The sequence below is a fragment of the Chiroxiphia lanceolata genome, chromosome 6 (assembly GCF_009829145.1).
Source record: "Chiroxiphia lanceolata isolate bChiLan1 chromosome 6, bChiLan1.pri, whole genome shotgun sequence".
Taxonomy (NCBI): Eukaryota; Metazoa; Chordata; class Aves; order Passeriformes; family Pipridae; genus Chiroxiphia; species Chiroxiphia lanceolata.
In genome coordinates, this window is record NC_045642.1 from 22,676,609 (window position 1) to 22,695,568 (window position 18,960).

An 18,960-nucleotide genomic window follows, 5' to 3' on the forward strand; every position below is an offset into this window, starting at 1 on the left:
GCCGTGCGGGGGCGCCGCATGGGCGGCGTGGCGCGGCCGCTCTGGGGCTGGCACCTCGCTGGTGCTGACGGCGCGGCCCTGAGCGGGAGCGGCGGCCGGAGCGGCGGCGGCGTCAGCGGCGGGCTCGGTGTCACGGCGGCTCTGCCCCTTCCCCGCCGCGCCATGCCCACCGTGGAGGAGCTCTACCGCAACTACGGCATCCTGGCCGACGCCACCGAGACGGCGGGCCAGGTGCGGCGTGACTGCGGCCTGCAAGGCCTCGCTAGGCCTCGGGCTTGCGTAGCGCCGCCGCGGGGAGGTCCGGGCCGAGACGGGGTGGGCGGGGGGGGGGGGGGGCGCCAGAGTGCCGCCGGAGGGACTGCGAGACCCCCGCATGGTCAGCAAGCCCGGGGGGCTGTGCGCGGGGTGGGTTTGCTCCTGACCCGCGGCGGCACGGGGCGGGTGGAGCTGAGCATCGCGCCTGCGGATCCGCAAGGACGGCGCCAGCTCCCGGTGCTTCTGCAGCACTCACGTCGTGTTGGCGGCTCTCCTTTTAAGTGCGGCCGTCGCGGGTGTTAACTGGTTCTTACCTAGTCAGGTGGGGAGTTTCGCCTGGCGAAGTTCGGTCTTTAGAAGAAAACAGCGTAGCTTTGCAGATCTGATCCAGCGCAAGTGCAAATCCGGAAAGCCTCTGGCAGGCTGTCTTGCTAAGAGGCTTGTTGTGGAGTCTACTGTGGAGTCTATCATGAGTCGATAACCGCCCTGTAGCCCTTTTTTTTATTTCCTTAAGGCAAGAATGAAGATCGACCCTCACGGCTGAAGATTTTATCTTCTGTAAAATCCTGGCAAGGCCTGCCATTTATACAGTTACGGAATTATTCAAAAAAAGAGGATGACTTTGTATATTACCAATATAAAATATTATGGCTAGTTAGCACTAGTTTTTGCAGTTTCATTAGGCCCTTATTTTACTAAATGTCCATCTGAAAAAGCAGCAGGTACTTTTTTTCCGTGTGTTTTTCTTTTTTTTTTTTTTTGTCATAATGTTCACAGGTAGGAAAGTAGCCTTGCACATATCTAGCCATGGATTTTAAACTAGATGCTACTATACATAGTCACTTGAAAAGTTCTTTGAGAGAACAAATCATATGGTGGTTGTTTGGGGGAGGGTGAAGTTTTTTTCAGTTTAGTTCAAAAACGTTCACTTTGCTTGTGTAATTATGCCCTAGTGAAACAAAACATCCTGGTAGACAGTCCAACAAAAACATAACGTCAGAACCAAAACCAAAGTGCAAATAAAGTGTTGGGAACTACAGGGAGAGATGCAGAGTAAAACGTGCTGTTACTATGCTGTTTTACAAGTACGTGGTCCATCATCATTTTGGCTATTGTGAGTAGCTTTTGTGAGGTAGGAATGACCATGTTAAGTAGACAAGCTCCAACATTATTAAGAAATGCAGCCTTTGACAGGGGAGCAGATGTGTAAGAACCTCTGAGGGTAAGTACAGAATGATGATCCTTAAAGCACTCTCCCAGCTTTACCCTTCTCCAGTTTGTGGGTTTCCAGAGCCAGAGACAGCATCTCTGTAATGAGTGTAGCTTGCTAGATTGTTCTCAGTGAACTTTTCTGATGCTTTGTTTAACGGATTATATTTCTGGCCTATAAATGTGTGGTAAAATGTTCCATTACTTCATGAACCTTTGTCAAAGAGTTACCTCCTTTGAACTTGTCATTCATCTTATTGATGTCTCCAGTTTTTGCATTCTGAGAAGCCATGAGTAATTTTACCTCGTTCATCAATTTTATGCCACTTACTGCTTATAATGTCTTCAACAACCATATGAACGTGAAATCTCACTACAAAAGGCACAGTCACCCTGTGAAAAAAAAGAATGTTGAACGTGAGCATGGGGACCACCAGAAGTATTAAGAGGAGTTGTTTAAAAGACTGGAAGTATTGAGCTTGTAAAAGAGTGTTTCAGTTGAGAAAGGGGCTTAGGTATGATGAGTCCACTTTATGAGTGGAATGAAGGTGAGAAGTTGAGAAAAGCTATTAGGAAGCAGTCTTAAAGAGGAAGATGAACATTCTCAATAACACGTTGTGAAACTTGTCACAGGGTATTTTAGGGTATGAATTGATACAGGAACTAACCTAGAGAAGTTAAAGGATGATAGGGCAATTGACAGTTACTAAAAAGGAAGGTCTGGACATTCTCCAGCGTAGACGTTTCTGTGTTCACTGGGAGGAAATGTGCAAAACTGAAGGATCATGCTGCTTCTGTAGTTGCCTGTGGTTTTTCTTGAGCATTCCATGCTGCTAGGTACAGGGTAAAACAAACTCTTTCCTGAACTGTATTTTGCCTGAATGGTAGGAGGAGTCAGCATGCAGGAATACAAATTCATGGAACAGAGGCTACTCTCTTGCATTGCTGTATAAATGCTTTTTGATATGTATAAGTAATGTGTTCTGCAAAAATAGTGTTCTTAATGTAAAGTCTGAGAACCTGTGTCTGTAATGACATGTGCTCATTGCTAGTCTGTGCTGGCGTATTCCTGTCTTTGCTATTGAGTGCACTCTGTTGGCACAGCTGCAGAGTAAACTGGATGGGGATGTGGGTCAGCTGAAAGGCAACCAGTTTTTTCATGGTTATTTTTCATGCAGATCTGTATCCCATCCCAGTTCGGAATCTGTCAACACAGAGCTATCAACTAGCTGAAGGGAGTGCTTAAGGAAGTTTGAAACTAAGTGTTAAGTGCAGCTTGCTTTGAAGGGCATTAATGCAGTGTACTGCTTTGTAAATTAGTATCTGTAATTGCTAGGAAAAACTTCCACGAGGAATAGGGGTGATGATATATGTGGCTCTGGGAAATTTAATGTAAATAAAGCAAATAAATGTCCTGTGCTGTCAATGTTGCCTGTTCAAAGTAGGATAAACTGTCTAAAGCATTCTGTTCACAGCCATGAGGAAAATTAAAAGATTCTGATTTCTGCTGGTATGCTAATAATGCTGACTTCTGTTTCACAAACACGAAACTAACCACAACAAAGACTTCAATTATTTTAAAGTTTCAGTCCTGCAGGCACAAAATTGGAAACACCTATGTGATTCTAGTTGGAGAACTAGAGGATGTTTCTACTGTTGCTGAAGTGTTTATTTCTGTGCTTCAGCCAGGGGTTTTCTGGGGTATTTTTTGTATCTATTTTCTGTTAACAGTTCTTTCAAGCACTGTGTTCATCTCAGATTAAGTTAACTAGTTGAATAGATGTCAGAGATTCTGTAGCATCTCTGATTAGCAATGTTCATTAACAATCATTTGTGATCCGTTGCAGTGGCACAATTGTTGGGAAAGGTAACCTCTACTTAAGAGACAAAAAGTGAGGAGACAAAAGGCATAAACTCCTTGAAAAACTGCCCAAGTTCAGTGACTGAGCATAATTTCTTGCACTAATCTAATCACAGGTGGTGTGTAAGAGCTGTCAGCCTAAGGCAGCAGTTGGAACAGTGAGCACTTGAATAGACAGGAACCGGAATAACAGTTTAAAAGCCAGGCAACAGAGGCAAATTTTATGAAATTGGCACAGTTACATCAGTCTGAGAGAACAATCTATTCCTTTGTAAGAAGCTGTATAATATAGTTCACTTAAATAGTTGAAGAGATTGGGAGAGAAAAGTCTTCTGTTGTCTTGAGAATAACCCAAGATTTTTCCATTTATATACTCTGGTTTTCCTCTTCAGCATAAGGATGCATACCAAGTGATCTTGGATGGTTGTGAAAGGAGGTGCCAAGGAGAAGAGACTTGCAGCTCAGTTATTCCTAAATTCTTCAAGCATTTTCCTGAGCTGGCTGACTCAGCTATCAATGCCCAGTTGGACCTCTGCGAGGATGAAGATGTTTCTGTAAGAATAATAACCTTGTAACAAGTTGATACATTGAATTTATATTTTGCTATTATTTTCTCCTTTTTTAGCGGCTGTGTCTTTTGGTCTTTTGACAACTAAACATAGTTGTATTCCTGCTGTTAAGGAATTCACTTTGGAAAGATGCATCAGTTTTCATTTGTCTTTTTCGCTCCCATCGTTGATCAAAGGAATAGCTCTGTAGAAAGAAATTTGCAGATTATTTGAATAGCATTTACATGTTTCCCTATCAAAAAGCACTCAGTGGTAATTACTTCTGATAAATCCTGCTGGGAGGCAAGAAAATCTTGTTTGCACCTGAGAAACCATGGGGATGTGATTCTGACTGTATTCTTGCAGAAGTTTGTGATGCTTCATATTGCTTCTGTGATATTGGTAGAAGCTTGTACCTTGAAGATCTTTGTTTATCGGTTCTTAAACAATTTAGAGAGATCATTCAAGGATTTTTGTCAGTGCTGGGAACTGTAAACCGTAGGATTTATTCCTGCCATATGCACAACTGTGGAACTATCCGTCCTGTTAGCAAATAAAACTCTGTAATAACACACATTCCATGCTTTATTTTGTTGATCATATGAATAATTTTGTGAACAAAGGTACTGTTGAATTTGATTTTTTCTCCAGAGCTGCTAAGATGTCTAAGAAAAATATATGACTTTTTTTCATAAATATGTGAAAATAGTTGTTTGGAGTTTTTATGTAATTCCTGACATTTTAAAATTTTTGTATTCTACTATACTGACAATTTTGGCAGATTCGGCGACAAGCAATCAAGGGAACTGCCTCAGTTTGCCACTGGAGATAATCTTCCTCGGGTAGCAGACATACTGACCCAGCTTCTACAATTCAGGTAGGAGACAATCTCCTCGTGGCACACCTAAAAATATATGCCATTTTGGTTCTGTAAAACATTGATTCATAATTTATTCCAGGGACATTCATGTCCTTCTTCTGTTCTTTTTCGCCCACTAATTGCTGTGCAGTTAGGCTGCTGCTTCTGCTGAAAGGCCACTAATCATCCTAATTTTTCTTTTAAATAAACATTTTTTTTTTTATTCAAGCTTTCTGAAAGCATCTGTAGAAAAAAGGCAAGGCACAGGGGGAACCTTACAGTTATGGGCTGCAGCAAATGCCTTCTGAGAAAAGAGTTGTTTGGATTTCAATCAGGTTCTGGAACTTGAAAAATCCTAAAGGCGTTTTTCTTTCATAGAGTGCATTTTCGGTGCAAATAAATATTTCTGGAGTGCAAAATCAGATTTTAATACACTTTTAATCCAATTAGTATAGAGTGCTAAATTTAGGTGTTTTTTAAACTTCTATTAAAAATGCCTGGTTAAGTCTCTAGGATTCTTCAGAAGATAATATTGGATTGGTTTGGGTTTTTTTGAGACTTAGGCATTTCTCCATTTAGTTCAAGAGGAAAATTGTTTCTGCCACCTAGAAGAGTTAAAAAAGAAATTACTTTATTTGACGTTAATTTAGTGAAGGTCAGCTTGTTAATACAACTGTTCCTTAACATAACTCAGTGTATTGATTAGTAACTTCCCTTCAGGTTTTCAGTCCTATTAAGTTTATAATGTTAAAGTTTTGGCAGGGAGGCTAAAGTGGCAAATCGCTTGTGTTTTGCTTTCAACTTCCTTAGTCTAGTAGCTGTTAAAAATACAGGTTATGTTGTTTATCACTAAATGCTGAGGATGGAATACTTATTGTGTGATTACACATCAGCGATCTTTATTTTCTGCTCTTACCTTTCATTTCAAGTATATGCATATCAGATTTTTTTCTCTCTCCAGATGATTCTGCAGAATTCAATTTGGTGAACAAGCTTTGCTCAGTATATTTAAGATGGATGCTAAAGGTAAAGGACCCATTTTTCTGTGTATGTCTTTTATTAATACTTCCCAGTCTCTAGTAGGATGAGAACAGGACTCAATTTTTATCTTAGTACAATGCAAAACTGAGACACACACGTAACTGTTTGGTTTTGCAAACAATACTGAACTTAATAGTCATGGATCTGAATTATACAGACCAGTAAAGAGTGAGGATTCTGTCAGATACAGGAAAATTGTGTTTTTTCTGAAAAGTTAGTATAGCAGTTATTTTTAAAACATGTCATGGAGTCTTAAAGGAGGGAACTTCTTTCTTCTGCATAGAATGTTGAGCTCATAACTTTTAAAATAATTCTCATTACCTGATTTATTCTCCATTCAGGAACTTTGGGAGGCTTATTCAGTCAAATTCTTCAGGGAGAGGATATTGTGAGAGAGAGAGCCATTAGTTCCTTTCTACAAAACTGAAAACATTGCCTGAGGAGGGTGATGACAAAGGAGGTGGAAGAGTTTCATATTGGACTGAATCAAAGAAGGTGACTGTCCTTATTTCAGTACAAACTTAAGTATTATGAAACCATCCCTTATCATTAGTGTGCTTGGAGTTCATTTAAACCACATGTATAGCTGAGCATTGTAAAAATCTAATCTTGTACTTACCCTATTCTGTTACCCTCTGAAATTGCAACAATTTTTTGTGGGAATGTTTAAAACCATGCTAGGCTCTTCTCATTTTGTAAGAGCAACTTTTACTAGAATCACAGAATCATTCACGTTGGAAAGGGTCCTTAGGAGACTGATCAGCTCAGGGAATCATGCTCAGCTGAATTCTGCTCAGCTGAATTCAGATCATAATTTAGGTGCTTTTTCAGTTGGGTTTTGAAAATCTCTAAGGAAGGAAAGTTCCTATACTCTCTGGGCAACCAGCTTCAATGTTAATTGTCCTCAAGAGAATTTATTTTTTTCCCTTTATCCAGTTGGAACCTTTTCATTTTACTTTTGTATCATTGTCTCATTCTCAACAGTGTCCACCTCAGCAAAGAACGACTCATGTTTGGTGACTTGCTCTGAAGTATCAAAGGTTTAGTGTTAGTTTGCCACACACCCACCTTTACAGCTCTCTCGCTTAGGACTGGAAAAGCCCCAGTTGCTTAGGTTTCTCCTTAAGGTCATGTGCTCTAGATACTGATCACCTTGTTGGTTTGACTGTAGGTTTGCAAATACCCACCATAGAACTGTGTTTTTCTCCTTTTTCTGCTAAGGTTCTGGAAGATGTGACAGGCGAGGACATTAATCTGTTCATGAAAATATTGTCTGGATTAAAAAGCTTACAGACAGTAAGTGGGAGGCAACAGCTAGTGGAGATGGTAGACGAACAAGCTGACCTGGAACAAACATTCAATTCCATCTGATCCAGCTGTGTGGACAGACTTCAAGCAGTGTACTCGGGCAGGCAGTGCCACTCTTCTCAGTATGTATTTGTTTGCTTTGCATGAGGAGTATTGTGGAAAGTTAATGGCTGTGAATTGTCTTTGGTGTTCTGAACACTTATGTTAGAATGACCACATATCAGTACTTCTCCACCTTCAACTTCTGCTGTATTCAAATGCTGGAAAACATCCTTTAAAGCTCCAAATACAAAAATATTTTCTGTGTTCCTCTCCTCTCTTTTTTTCAAATTTAGGATGTACACTGAATTATGACAAGATTCTCAATTAGGTTGTCTGAGTTTATTTCAAATTTAGTGCCAAGGCATTGCAAGCACTTCAAAGCCTATTCTTGGGTTGCAAGCCATCTTTTTCAGCTGCGTTGCAGACAGCCTCTGAGTTTAAGCTATGTGCAAGGGTGGTCTGTGTTTTAGGAGTTAGAGGAAGTTTAATAAGCTTTTAAGTATAGCTGTGTGGTAGGCATTAAAGGGTGGCAAGAGAGATGGGGTAAAAATATTTAGGTCCTTCAAACTCAAAGTAGCAATGAATAATATGCAGTGGTTTGTTTGGTTTTTTTTCAGAAAAATGTTCATTCCACAAAATTTGTTACTTACTCTGTGAGCTGTTCTGCCAACCTCAGTTCTTTGACTACTTCCGTGGAGGGTCTTGATATCCAATTAGAGGTAAGCCAAAGCTAAAATGTCTTTCAGGATTAATAAATAAAAAATCAGACGTTAGATGAAGACATCTATTTTTAAAATTGAAAACTCCTTTCTTGAATAGTTTTCATTTCTTGGCTTATAGAAAAGCAGCTACACTAGGAAAAAAGTTTGCGCTATTCAGGTATGACTGAGCATTTGCCTTTTTAAAGCATGTGTCATTTGTCCCATGCTTTTGAGGACAAGGTACAATAAATAGATCGGTGTAATATTTTTATATTACTATCAATTTTTTAAGCACACAGCATTTACCCAAAATGATGGTTGCACAGCTCATGCTAATTTAATCTCCTAAGGGAGTGGCTTAATGTCTGTAATTTTGCTTACATTAATCAGTGCTACAGCTTCAGTTAGATCTCTGTGGCTCTCACTGAAGGTGAGCTGTGCTGCAGGCGTGGGAGATGAAGTTTTGTTACTTGTTGACTAATGCTTGTTGGGATTAGACACCAAACCTGTATTTCTGTTTGAGGACATGAAAAACAGATTAGGCATGTTCTTCCTTTTATTCCTTCCTATGTTTGGGAGGGGTTTAATTGTAATAGCTGACCTCTACTGTACCAGCTGTAGTGATGTGATAATTGATTTTAGGTTGAAAGTTAAGCCTATGTACTTTTCAGTTAGCAAACAAAACCCCTGCTCTTCTTACATGTAGGTTTTTAAGCTTCTTGCTGAAATGAGTTCTTTTTGTGGTGATATGGAAAAGCTTGAATCAAATTTGAAGAAGCTGTTTGACAAACTACTGGTAAGACTAATTCATTTCTTATTCATGTAAAACACTTAATTTTTTAAGTTTTCATCAAATAGTATTTTTATGTATTCATCTCTTTATCGTTTTTCTAAAGTGGCTGTTTCAGAGGTAGCTCTATCCATGGTAGAAGGTCAAACATCATTTTTCAATTTAAAGCCTTTGTAGATACACGGAGCTGTACCTGAATAATGTTTTTAGTCCAGTAGATTTATGTGGGTTTCTTCTTTTTAAGTTTTGTAGTCATGAGAGACTCATGTTGATCTCAATAAAGACTGTATCTGCACTGACAGTTTTAAGCAAGTTCGCACTATTTCAAAGCATTGGTGCAGTACATTGTTGCTTCCTGTGGTAGCAGTGCCACAGTAGTATTTCGCTGAGTCTGAGGTATCAAGTCACATAAGTGTAAGCAAACCACCTGCACTAGGACTTCATTAAGCAGTTCATCACACTGGTATAGAGATGGGGGATTCTTCTTAATTATCGCATAAATACACCATCCAGTTCAAACACTGCAAAAGAGCTGTCAGTCTGTATAAATGTGTCTCATGCATTTGTTTTTCCTTTCTGTTCTTTAGGAGTATATGCCCCTTCCTCCAGAGGAAGCAGAGAACGGGGAAAATGCTGGCAATGAAGAGCCCAAGTTGCAATTCAGTCATGTGGAGTGTTTATTGTACAGTTTCCATCAGCTAGGTCGTAAACTTCCAGACTTCCTCACAGCCAAGCTGAATGCAGAAAAATTGAAAGACTTTAAAATCAGGTAATCATTTAGAGGCAACTGTTAGCGTTCTGTTAGAAAGTGTGCGTTAGAAAATGTTAGTGGAGTTCCCCAGGGCTCAGTACTGGGACCTGTCCTGTTTAACATCTTTCCAGTGATTTGGCAGAGGAGTTTGACTGCATCCTCAGTAAGTTCCTGGGCGACACTACCTTGGGGGGGAATGTTGATCTGCTGGAGGATAGGCAGGCTCTGCAGAGGGATCTGGACAGACTGGATTGATGAGCTGAGGACACCTGCATGAGATTCAGTAAGGCAAAGTGCCAGGTCCTGCACTTGGGTCACAGCAACCCCTGGCAATGCTGGGGGAGGCGTGGCTTGAAAGCTGCCTCAGCAGAAAGGGACTTGAGGGTGCTGGCTGACAGCAGCCGAAACATGAGCCAGCAGTGTGCCCAGGTGGCCAAGGAGACCAATGGCATCTTGGGCTATAACAAGAATAGTATGGCCAGCAGATTTGGGAAGTCCACCTGTACTCAGTACTGGTGAGGCCACACCTTGAGTACTCTGTTCAGTTTTGGGCTTCTCTCTTCAAAAACAACATGGAGGTGCTGGAGCATGTCCAGAGAGGACAACAAAGCTGATGAAGGGTCTGAAGCAGAAATCGTAGAGGAGGCAGCTTAAGGAGCTGGGGGTGTTTTGTCTGGAGGACGAGGCTCGGGGGGAACCTCATTGCCCGCCCTAACTACCTGAAAGGAGGTTGTAGTGAGGTGGGGGTCAGGTCTCTCCTGGCATGCCTCAAATGAAAGGGCGAGAGGAAATAGACTTATGTTGCACCAGGAGAGGTTCAGATAGATATTAGAAAAAAAAAAAGGGTGATCAGGCACTGGAATAAATGTCCAGAGAGGTGGTGGAGTCACTGTCTCTAGAAGTGTTCAAGAGGCGTCTCAATGTGGCACTTGGATATGTGGTTTAGGGTGATTACAGTGGTGCTGGGTTGACGGTTGGACTACATGATCTTCAAGGTCTCTTCCAACCTTGATGATTCTGTGACTATGAAAGTGTGAATTATGTCTGGATGCTAAAGAAGCACAAATCAGATTGATGAATGACTTATTTTTTTGCATTTTTCCTAAAGTGAAAAAACAAAACCACCAAAATTACAGTTCCCTCTGCTATGCTTTTATTTTTATGGGACTATGTAAATTTTACTAACAGATTGCCTTGAATTTTTTAGGCTACAATATTTTGCTCGAGGGTTGCAGGTTTATATCGCGCAGCTTCGTCTGGCACTTCAAGGAAAAACAGGAGAAGCCTTGAAAACAGAGGAGGTCAGTATTGTTTGGGAATTCTGAGTTTTTCTGATTGAGCCTACTGAAATAACGATTGGCACATATTGATAATCTGCAGTCAGTTGTCAGTATGCAATAGATTAAGGGAATAATTACTGCTAACATTATTGCAAATGCATATTACTTGATGCTGCATTTTACCAGCAAAGATGCTCTTTAGTTTCTGCTGCTAACTACTCTCTGCATCCACATATATAATTGGGTTAGTTGTGCTCTGTGCTGGTTTGAAGGGAAATTTTCCTATGTCTGCGAAAAAATACCAGTGAGAAGTATACTGGAATATAAAAGCAACTAGTTAGTGTAAAATGCGAGAGCATAAGAGTAGTTGTGATGAAACTCAGAAGTGTATACACCTTTCACTGTTACTATGCTATAACAATTCACCAGGAAGAGCAGCCAGTTTCATGTAACATCATCAAATGCAGTGGCATAAAATACTAGAATAGGTGTTCAGTGATGTTTGGTTTTTTTTACAGAACACGATTAAAGTGGTGCCTTGAAAATAACAATAAATTAATGTTTTAATCAGGTTAAGTCTCACATCATGAAGGAGTAATTCTCACAGCAGAGTAACCTATGCAGCGGAAAGGAATAGATTTGAACAAAGTTGTATTGTGTTACTTTGTGTATTGTGTTCAGTTGGTGTTAGCTAGCTCAGAGTTGCCCATGCTTTACTGTTTCTGAAGAGAGGTGTATCTTGCTGACTATGCAAGCAACTTAGCTTTTGCTGCTACTGCTGCTCTTGGTCCTTTTTTGCAGCATGATTGCCCCCAGAAGAAGACCACCTTGCTTTAGGGGTCTCTGGATTCTGGCTGAGCCTTTTTTTTTTGTAATTCCCTTCCTGCAGTGGCATTGAGGGGTAAGGAATAGTTTAAACAGGTGCAAGGATATGTAAAGGAGGGAGGAGGCAAAGCAGGTACTATACAAAACTTTTGTCTCCAAAGAGTCTAGAAGAGATGGGCTGCAGAAAGAGACTTCTGTCTGGAGCCCATGAAACCATTCTGAGTTCTTCTAACCACCTTTTCCTCTGTTTCTTCACTCTCACACAATAAACCAAAAACTTTGCCCATGGTATTGCAAAGCCTATCTTGTACCATCATAGGGATATTGTAGGGATATCAGATGTCTCCCTGCAGGAGCCATTGTAGTTCATTTTAAGATGCTTGGTGTTCATAGTGTCACATGAAAAGGGGAAGAAATGCAGAGATTTCTTGTCCCACCTGTATTAATATATTTTTTTATTGGCTGTCAGTGTCCCCAGAATACCAAAGCCTTTTAAGGCCCAAAACAGTCTGTCCACACCTCACCTAAAGAGACCCTTCGCTAGACAGATTCACTGCAGTGGACAGGACTTTTGATACCCTGATATGGGGACAGCTCTTAACAGCAAAGGAGAACCTTCTCAGCAAAGTTCTCCTACAAGTTACGAGGCTGCCAGCACCAGAAACAAACTGGACTAACTAGCAGCTCACAAAATAACTTTTATTAATGCCAGTATGTGACAAACTACTGTAGAGTTGGCGTTGCTGGTGGTAATGTTTAACTGCACGATTGCACTTAACTAATAAAAAACCCAAAAACCAGAAGCACGCTCTACAAAACAACACAACTACCTAAGCCTTAGTACAAAACTCAAGCAACTCCCCTCCATGACAGACCAGTTTACAAAGCCTAGAACAAAATCTAAACACACTGGTTAACATAAAGCAAAAAAGAAAGAATATAGCCACTTCCCACTAACACACATTTTAACTCACTAAGATAAGGAAATGCACACCTTAAAGGAAACCATGAACGAGTTGGCAATAAAGTACAATATAGGACAAAAAAAAAATAATAAAAAGTAAGATATATACCTGGTAAGTTACAAGGTAAAATTAGTATCTATAAAGCAAAGTACAGTTAGGAAATAAGCTATCTAGGGGGTAAGGTGAAAGAGGGTAATCTATAAGGTATAAAGCAAGGTCAAGGTAAAGAAAGCAGAGTAAATGGTTGCTTACCCCTACAGTGTCCAAAGGAGTGGAAGGAGACAGGGCAGCTTGTTAGTTACCCCTGCAGAGATGATGGAACTTCTCCCCGATTTGCTCATGTCCAATCTCTTTTTATACTTTTTTTTCTTAGGCAGTTTGAGTGACAATAGTCAATACTAATTTTGGGGGTGATAGACAGATGACATAGGCCTAGGGGTCAGCTTCCTGTGTTCCAGTAGGATGTTGCAGAGAAAGGCCATGCTATTTCCATAACACTCCATCCTTTGTTAATCCTATCAGTGTGTTGCTGGGAAGTCTCCCCATTTTGTTGAGGACTTTCAGGAAGCCATCGGGGTCTCTTTGTTCTTTTTTGTGTAACCCACTATCATCTGACAGTGGGTTTCTGGGAATGCCCTCTCCAGGTGCTGAGGTGTTTCCTGTAACGATCAGGATGGTCATCTTGGCCTTAAATTGGTCTATCGCACTACACATTGGGAAGGAGAGAGAGCTTGTGCTTTCTCTATAGATGCCCCATTCCTTGAAACTTTTAAGGTTGGATTGGATGGGGGCCTGAGCAACCTGATCTAGTGGAAGATGTCCCTGCTTATTGCAGGGTGGTTGAACTAGATGGTATCTAAAGGCCCCTTCCAACCCAAACTGTTATATGATTCTATATTTGGTCAGTACAAGACACTATTTTGTTAATTCAAATCGTATTTGAATTTCCTAGTAAGGCAGTAAGCACATGCCTTCTCCCTGTGCCATGGGACTTCAAAAAGGATTTAAAATTGTTGGAAATTAATGGTTAGCTACTTAACTGAGACTACAGAATAAAGTTTTGAAGTGCAATCAACATGAATTTAACTGTAAACTGTCCAATTTTGCCTTCATAGGATCTCTTCCACATTCCTCCTTCTTACAAAAGTACAATTACACTGTCCTGGAAACCAGTACAGAAGGCAGATGCAAGGTAAGAGTTCTTAATTTAAAAAAAAGTGGTGTTTGTTTTGTAAACAGTAAAAATTAACTTCCAAGCTGTGTATATTATATATACACAGCACATGAGATGAAAGTTTCACATCTTGTGGCTGTGGAAATATTATCTTAGTCTTGCTTAGAGATACAATAGACTGAATCAACTGGAGACTAGCCTGCTTCCTCTTCTGAGGTATTATTATTCAGGGCATCTTCATTAGCTGCTGCTGGCTTCCAGTGGTTAATCCTTGCGGCTGAACTACTATTCCTGTACTTGTCACCACAAGGGTGTAATGACATGTTTTTGTTTTCTTCTGTCAGTCAAAAAAGAGCAAGTGAAGATACAACCTCAAGTTCACCCCCAAAGAAAGCTTCAGCAGGACCAAAAAGGGATGCCAGGCAAATATATAATCCTCCTAGTGGAAAATACAGCAGTAATCTGGGTAGTTTTTCTTACGGTAAGTTAGACAGTTTGGAAAAACTTTGACTCGTGACAGTTGTATCTCAGGGTGAGGGAACAAATACCACATTCTTGGAAGATCAAATTGTACTGTCACAAATTTTTGTGTATAGTGGTCTTTTCCTAGCTGTTGATCTATTGCAGTGTTAGAGTGTTACCAGCCTATAAACAATGTCATTTGCAAGTTACTTTTAGTAGTGTTTTAATACCTAGAGTTAGTAATTGAACTCTTGTGTTCTCTATTATGACACACAGCATTTGCACCAATTTCCCATTGGACAGGCCAGTTGCTGCAAATGGCAGAGCTGGGTCACCTCCTGTCATACGACTGGACCTGTGCTGCGTTCCTATTACAGCCACTGCTGATGTTGCAGACCTGATCCAGAAGTTCTGGGAATTGCCAGGTTCACTGTGCATCCACAGTTATGTCCTCGTGCTCCCAGTCACACTGATTCTGTCTCTCTGCGAGTTGTATTTTTGGGTGAAGCACAAGAGCAGTTGCAGACTGGATGAGTAGGCCCAGCAATGGCAGCAGCCCATTCCTGTCTTCCCTGTAGGTCCATTGATCCTACTTCTGGCAAGTAAAGAGGCTGGTATGACAAATTGTCACCCACGCTCGCAGGTTGAAAAACTGATACAAAGCACTGTCAGATATATAAAACTAATACCTCCAGATATTGCTATTCTGTTTTAATCTGTATTCAGCATAAAACCTGCATGAAAAGTTTCAACTCTTATTTCAGAGCAAAGAGGTGGTTTCCGGGGTGGACGAGGAAGAGGCTGGGGAGGACGTGGCAATCGTAGCCGAGGAAGAATCTACTGAGAAGACTGCTAAATCTTCCATGCCCCTGAAGGGCTGAAGTGAGAGTGCTACTCAGCAAATGTTTGCTTGGAGCATTGTTTTCTTCAAGGACTGCCTTCCACTAAGACTGAATTAAATGTTCTTTATACCTTTGTATGTATGATCTACTTTTCTAACGGACTACAACTTGTCCATAGTGAAACTACAGCTGTATTTTTGGATGCTTACAGTCAGCAGTTTTGGGTTCTTAATTTTGAAGTGTCTTCAGGATTCAAAATTGGAAAAGAGCGTAGATGTTTCATCAAAAGCTGCATCTTGACAGTTTGTATATTAACCTAAAAGTCAGCTACTGCGTAACTGAAACTATATAATTGAGTTTATGTATTAAGTAATGGACAGGAAAGGCATGACAACAGAGATACGTGTCAGATTAGCTTAGCAGCTGAAGTAATCCTTTCCTCATTTGTAACCGTATTTTGCAATATGTGGAGAAGAGTACCATTGTTTAATTTGCTTTGATTTGCATTTTTAATTAAATTGAATGAGATACATGCTGGTTTTTTAAAGTTTGCAATGTGGCTAGAAATCTGTTTTGCTTGTAGCATGATGCAGTCCTCTTACTTAGAGATGTGGAGAAAGTGGCGTTTTTTGGTTTGCACATCTTACTCTTCTCCGTGCATTGTAATACAAAGTGATGTTTTGCAAATTAATTTTTAATGTTTAATATGAATATGTGCTTATAGTTATGCTGTGAAAGCTCAGTAAATGAACAGCAAAAAAACAAAACAATAAACGACTAGAATTATTCCAGGAATGGGTAAAGACTGATGCAGTGATTAAGCTTCATAGGCTGGAGCTGGACCATAGCAGTACCTGGCTCTTTTCTGTGTTTTGCAGATTTCTGGATTAGTTGGCACTGGAGGGTGGGGGTTGGTTGATTGGGTTTTTTTCTTGTTTGGTGATTTTATTTTTTTTTTATGTGTGTGTGTTAATTTTTTGTTTGGGGGTTTTTTGTTTGGTTGTTTTTTTAACCCATAGTTGCATTTAAAAATATATAAATAAAATTGTATTTTGGGTAACACTGAAAAATTCCAGCTATGTAGTTCAATTCAGGTGGAAGTGTTAAAAATTCCATGCTATTTTTTTCCATAGGAACTTGGGATTCTTATTTACTGGTGTACACCCAGAAAATACAAAGTAAAAGCACAAAGCTTTTTTTTTTAATTTTCACCACTCAAAGTTTTTAATTCTCAGGTCATTCAACATTGTAAAGAAATTAGCATATAGTAAAAAGAAGTTGAGACGGAGGAAAAGAATTTTAATTAAGTGTTCCAGAGCATGTTGGTGTAAAATACCTTAGGCTTTAGAAGAATAAATAATACTTCTTATCCTGCCTTTTTTTTGTTGTTGTTCAGCCACTTGATATCTACAGAAGGTGATGTCTCCCCACTCTGGTTCTATTTGTATTTGCTTGTGAATCTGACTCGGGTATTTTCATTAACACTGATATTTATCACTACAGTCAGATGGCCAAAATAGCAAAACGATGTCAAAGTGAGAGACATTCTTAATGCTAAATTAGAAGTCTGGTTTTGCTTAACTCTGGAACACTAGGCAGCAAACTTTGGACATTCCAGGACATGTGAGCTGACTGTATTTCTGATTACCTGCCAGCTGCTCAACTTTGATTTGTCACAAAAACCATAAACTTGGCAAAAAGCTTTCAAGGACAAATTTGTGAGACCAAAATGTCACTCTGAAAATAGGCACTAGATGTGTAATAAGCTTCCATTGGAGGAAAAAAGGAGAGAAAAAAAAAGACATTTTGCACTTGTGGCTATAATTGGTGTTTTGAGGGGATTTAAAAATGTAATCTCAAAGCCTAAACATAGCTTGTATTTAGACTAGTAGCTAGGTGCTAGCAGCTTATTTTCTCACTGAATTTTGAGTGAGTTTTCTTTACATGAGTCCTGTATTTCAGAAGTGATGTGCAAAGTTCTTGTGGCCTCAGTAGTTAGATTATTTTCCCCGGTTTCACATCTAATTTAATGCAGTGAGTTCTTGTGGAAACACCTTTTTACCATCTTGTTGAATTGTAAATGTTCCCTTACAGCTTTGGAATAAATTCATTTTGTAATTTTGTTCGGCTCATTGTTTCACAGTTACTCTGCAACATTTTGTGTTGGCTTAGTAAAAGGGTTCTGTGGTACCTTTTGGTCGTAGTTCCCTTACTCCTTAGATTGCTATAGATGTCTAAAGCTTTTTGCCATTAAGGAATATATTGGAGCAAGACTGTGTTAGCTGTTTCAACTTTCAAGTAATTCACCTTTAAATGCAAAGTTTTGCCTAGGAATTTAAATATTCAGCAAAAGCTGCATGTCATACATCTTATTTGGAACCAGGTGAAAAGGAGTCAGTCATTGTCTTATGCAACCTCCTAGATGTTGGCAGTGTGGTATCTTATGATAGAGTGAGACTGACTTGGAGTGGCAGCCTGGGTTTTTTTGTGGAATCTGTAATATGCCTGATGTGTAAAGTCTGGCAGTGGTAAGGAACTATCATACTTGTGCGGATATTTTCTCTAGCCTGATTGAAACTGAATCCCTTGCATTGGTTTAACCACTGACACCATCTGGAAACTTGTTTCCACTTAATGGGTTTTGAGTTACCGATGAATTTTACTGTTTAACAGGCTCCAGGAAGTTTGGTGTCCCCAAGAAGTAGGACTGGTAACACAGACCTTTCGGTCGAACAGAACAAAATTTGAATGTGGCGGCTTTTAGATCTCACTCAGGACTGGGAAACAGGCTCTCACTTCTGCGTTAGTATTTACTCTTAACTGCAATGGGAAAGGAAAAGTTCAGATGTTTCTGTGTAACTGAAAAGCATTAGAAGGGAAAAGGAGCGATGTGTCTTTCAGAGCTCCCTTCACCCAGCTCCTCCGGGGGCTGTGGATAAAAACCTGTGGATAGCTGCAGGTACGGTTCGGTTTGCGATGGGCATACAGTCGTTTCCTCAAGCTGCCGTGGCGAATGTCCGAGTATGCACTGGACAGAAATTACATCCTTTAAATTACAGCGTTCAGCGCGGCGCCACACGCCGCTTGTTGGCACTTAACGCCGGCCTGGAGCTCTGGGCGGCGACTCCGCCGTTACCCGCGGCTGCCACAGCTCCGGGAAGGCCCCGTTGGCCAGACCCGGCTCCTAGCGAGGGAGAAGTCGCTTCGCGGAGCCCCCGCCGCGCCTCCGCTCCTGTGCCTCCGCCCAGGGGCTGTGCCGGTGCTGCCGTGGGGCCAGGAGAGCGCTCGGACCGGGGCTCCTGGCGCGGTCTGAAAGGACGCCCCGGGGCCACGCCGGGCCCGGCCGCACCGCCCCGCAGCGCGAGGCACCGCCCGCTCCCAAAATGGCGGCGGCGGCCGTTCCGGTTCCGGGGGGTGCGAGCAGGCCGGGATTGGGGAAGATGGCGGCGGCTGGGGCGTCCGGGCGGGGTGGGCTGGGGCGGGCGTGGGTCTTCTCCGGCTGGGCCCTGGGCCTGTGCTCGCTGCTGGCCTCGGGGACTCGGCCCGCCGCTGCTACCACCCACTGGGTGGTCACCGAGGATGGGAAGATCCAGCAGCAGGTGAGCGGCCCCGGGGGGCGCGGGGCGCTGCCCACCCGCTGCGGAGGCACGGAGAGCCCCTGCCCGTGCCACCGGTCACCCGCAGCCCCGGCCTGCCCCGAGCGATGCGGCGCAGGGGAACGATGGCCCTCGGCCTGGAACGAAGCCCTGCCCGTCCCGCAGCTGCTGCAGCAGCCGGGAGACAGTGCTGGACGCTCCCGGCGGCCCGGCACGGGGTCTCCCGCGGCAAGCCGGCGTCGCTCGCGAAACATGGCTTGAATCCGCTGAGCCGCGGGGGGAGGCGGCGGGGAGGGGCGGCCGCTAAGTCCAGGCGAGCCGAGGATGGATTTCAGATGGAATCGTGTTTGGAGCAGCCGTGGTTCGTGCTTAGAGGCCGTCTCCCGGAGCTCCTCCGGCACGAGGCGGGTCCCGCTTCGGTGGCGAAAGCGGCGGGACCGCGACCCCAGCC

General features: G+C 42.0%; 2 protein-coding genes across 2 annotated transcripts in view; both read left to right on the forward strand.

The window, feature by feature from the left end:
• The first annotated feature begins 60 nt into the window (after positions 1-60).
• On the forward strand, positions 61-17,035 carry API5 (apoptosis inhibitor 5). Its single transcript, XM_032692516.1, is given in 22 exon segments — positions 61-231; positions 3,718-3,750; positions 3,752-3,788; positions 3,791-3,879; positions 4,655-4,675; positions 4,677-4,746; positions 5,691-5,720; positions 5,723-5,758; positions 6,115-6,177; positions 6,180-6,217; positions 6,219-6,251; positions 6,254-6,268; positions 6,995-7,165; positions 7,168-7,203; positions 7,741-7,842; positions 8,531-8,620; positions 9,202-9,383; positions 10,573-10,666; positions 11,164-11,215; positions 13,549-13,627; positions 13,954-14,090; positions 14,836-17,035. Coding segments are annotated over 19 exon segments (1,233 nt in total). The 5' UTR covers positions 61-162; the 3' UTR covers positions 11,188-11,215; positions 13,549-13,627; positions 13,954-14,090; positions 14,836-17,035.
• Positions 17,036-18,296: 1,261 nt separating this feature from the next.
• TTC17 (tetratricopeptide repeat domain 17) overlaps positions 18,297-18,960 on the forward strand; it is a 55,507-nt gene continuing 54,843 nt past the window's right edge. Inside the window, exon 1 of the mRNA XM_032692517.1 lies at positions 18,297-18,512. Within this exon, the coding sequence (XP_032548408.1) occupies positions 18,297-18,512 (216 nt within the window). The remainder of the gene's footprint in view (positions 18,513-18,960) is intronic.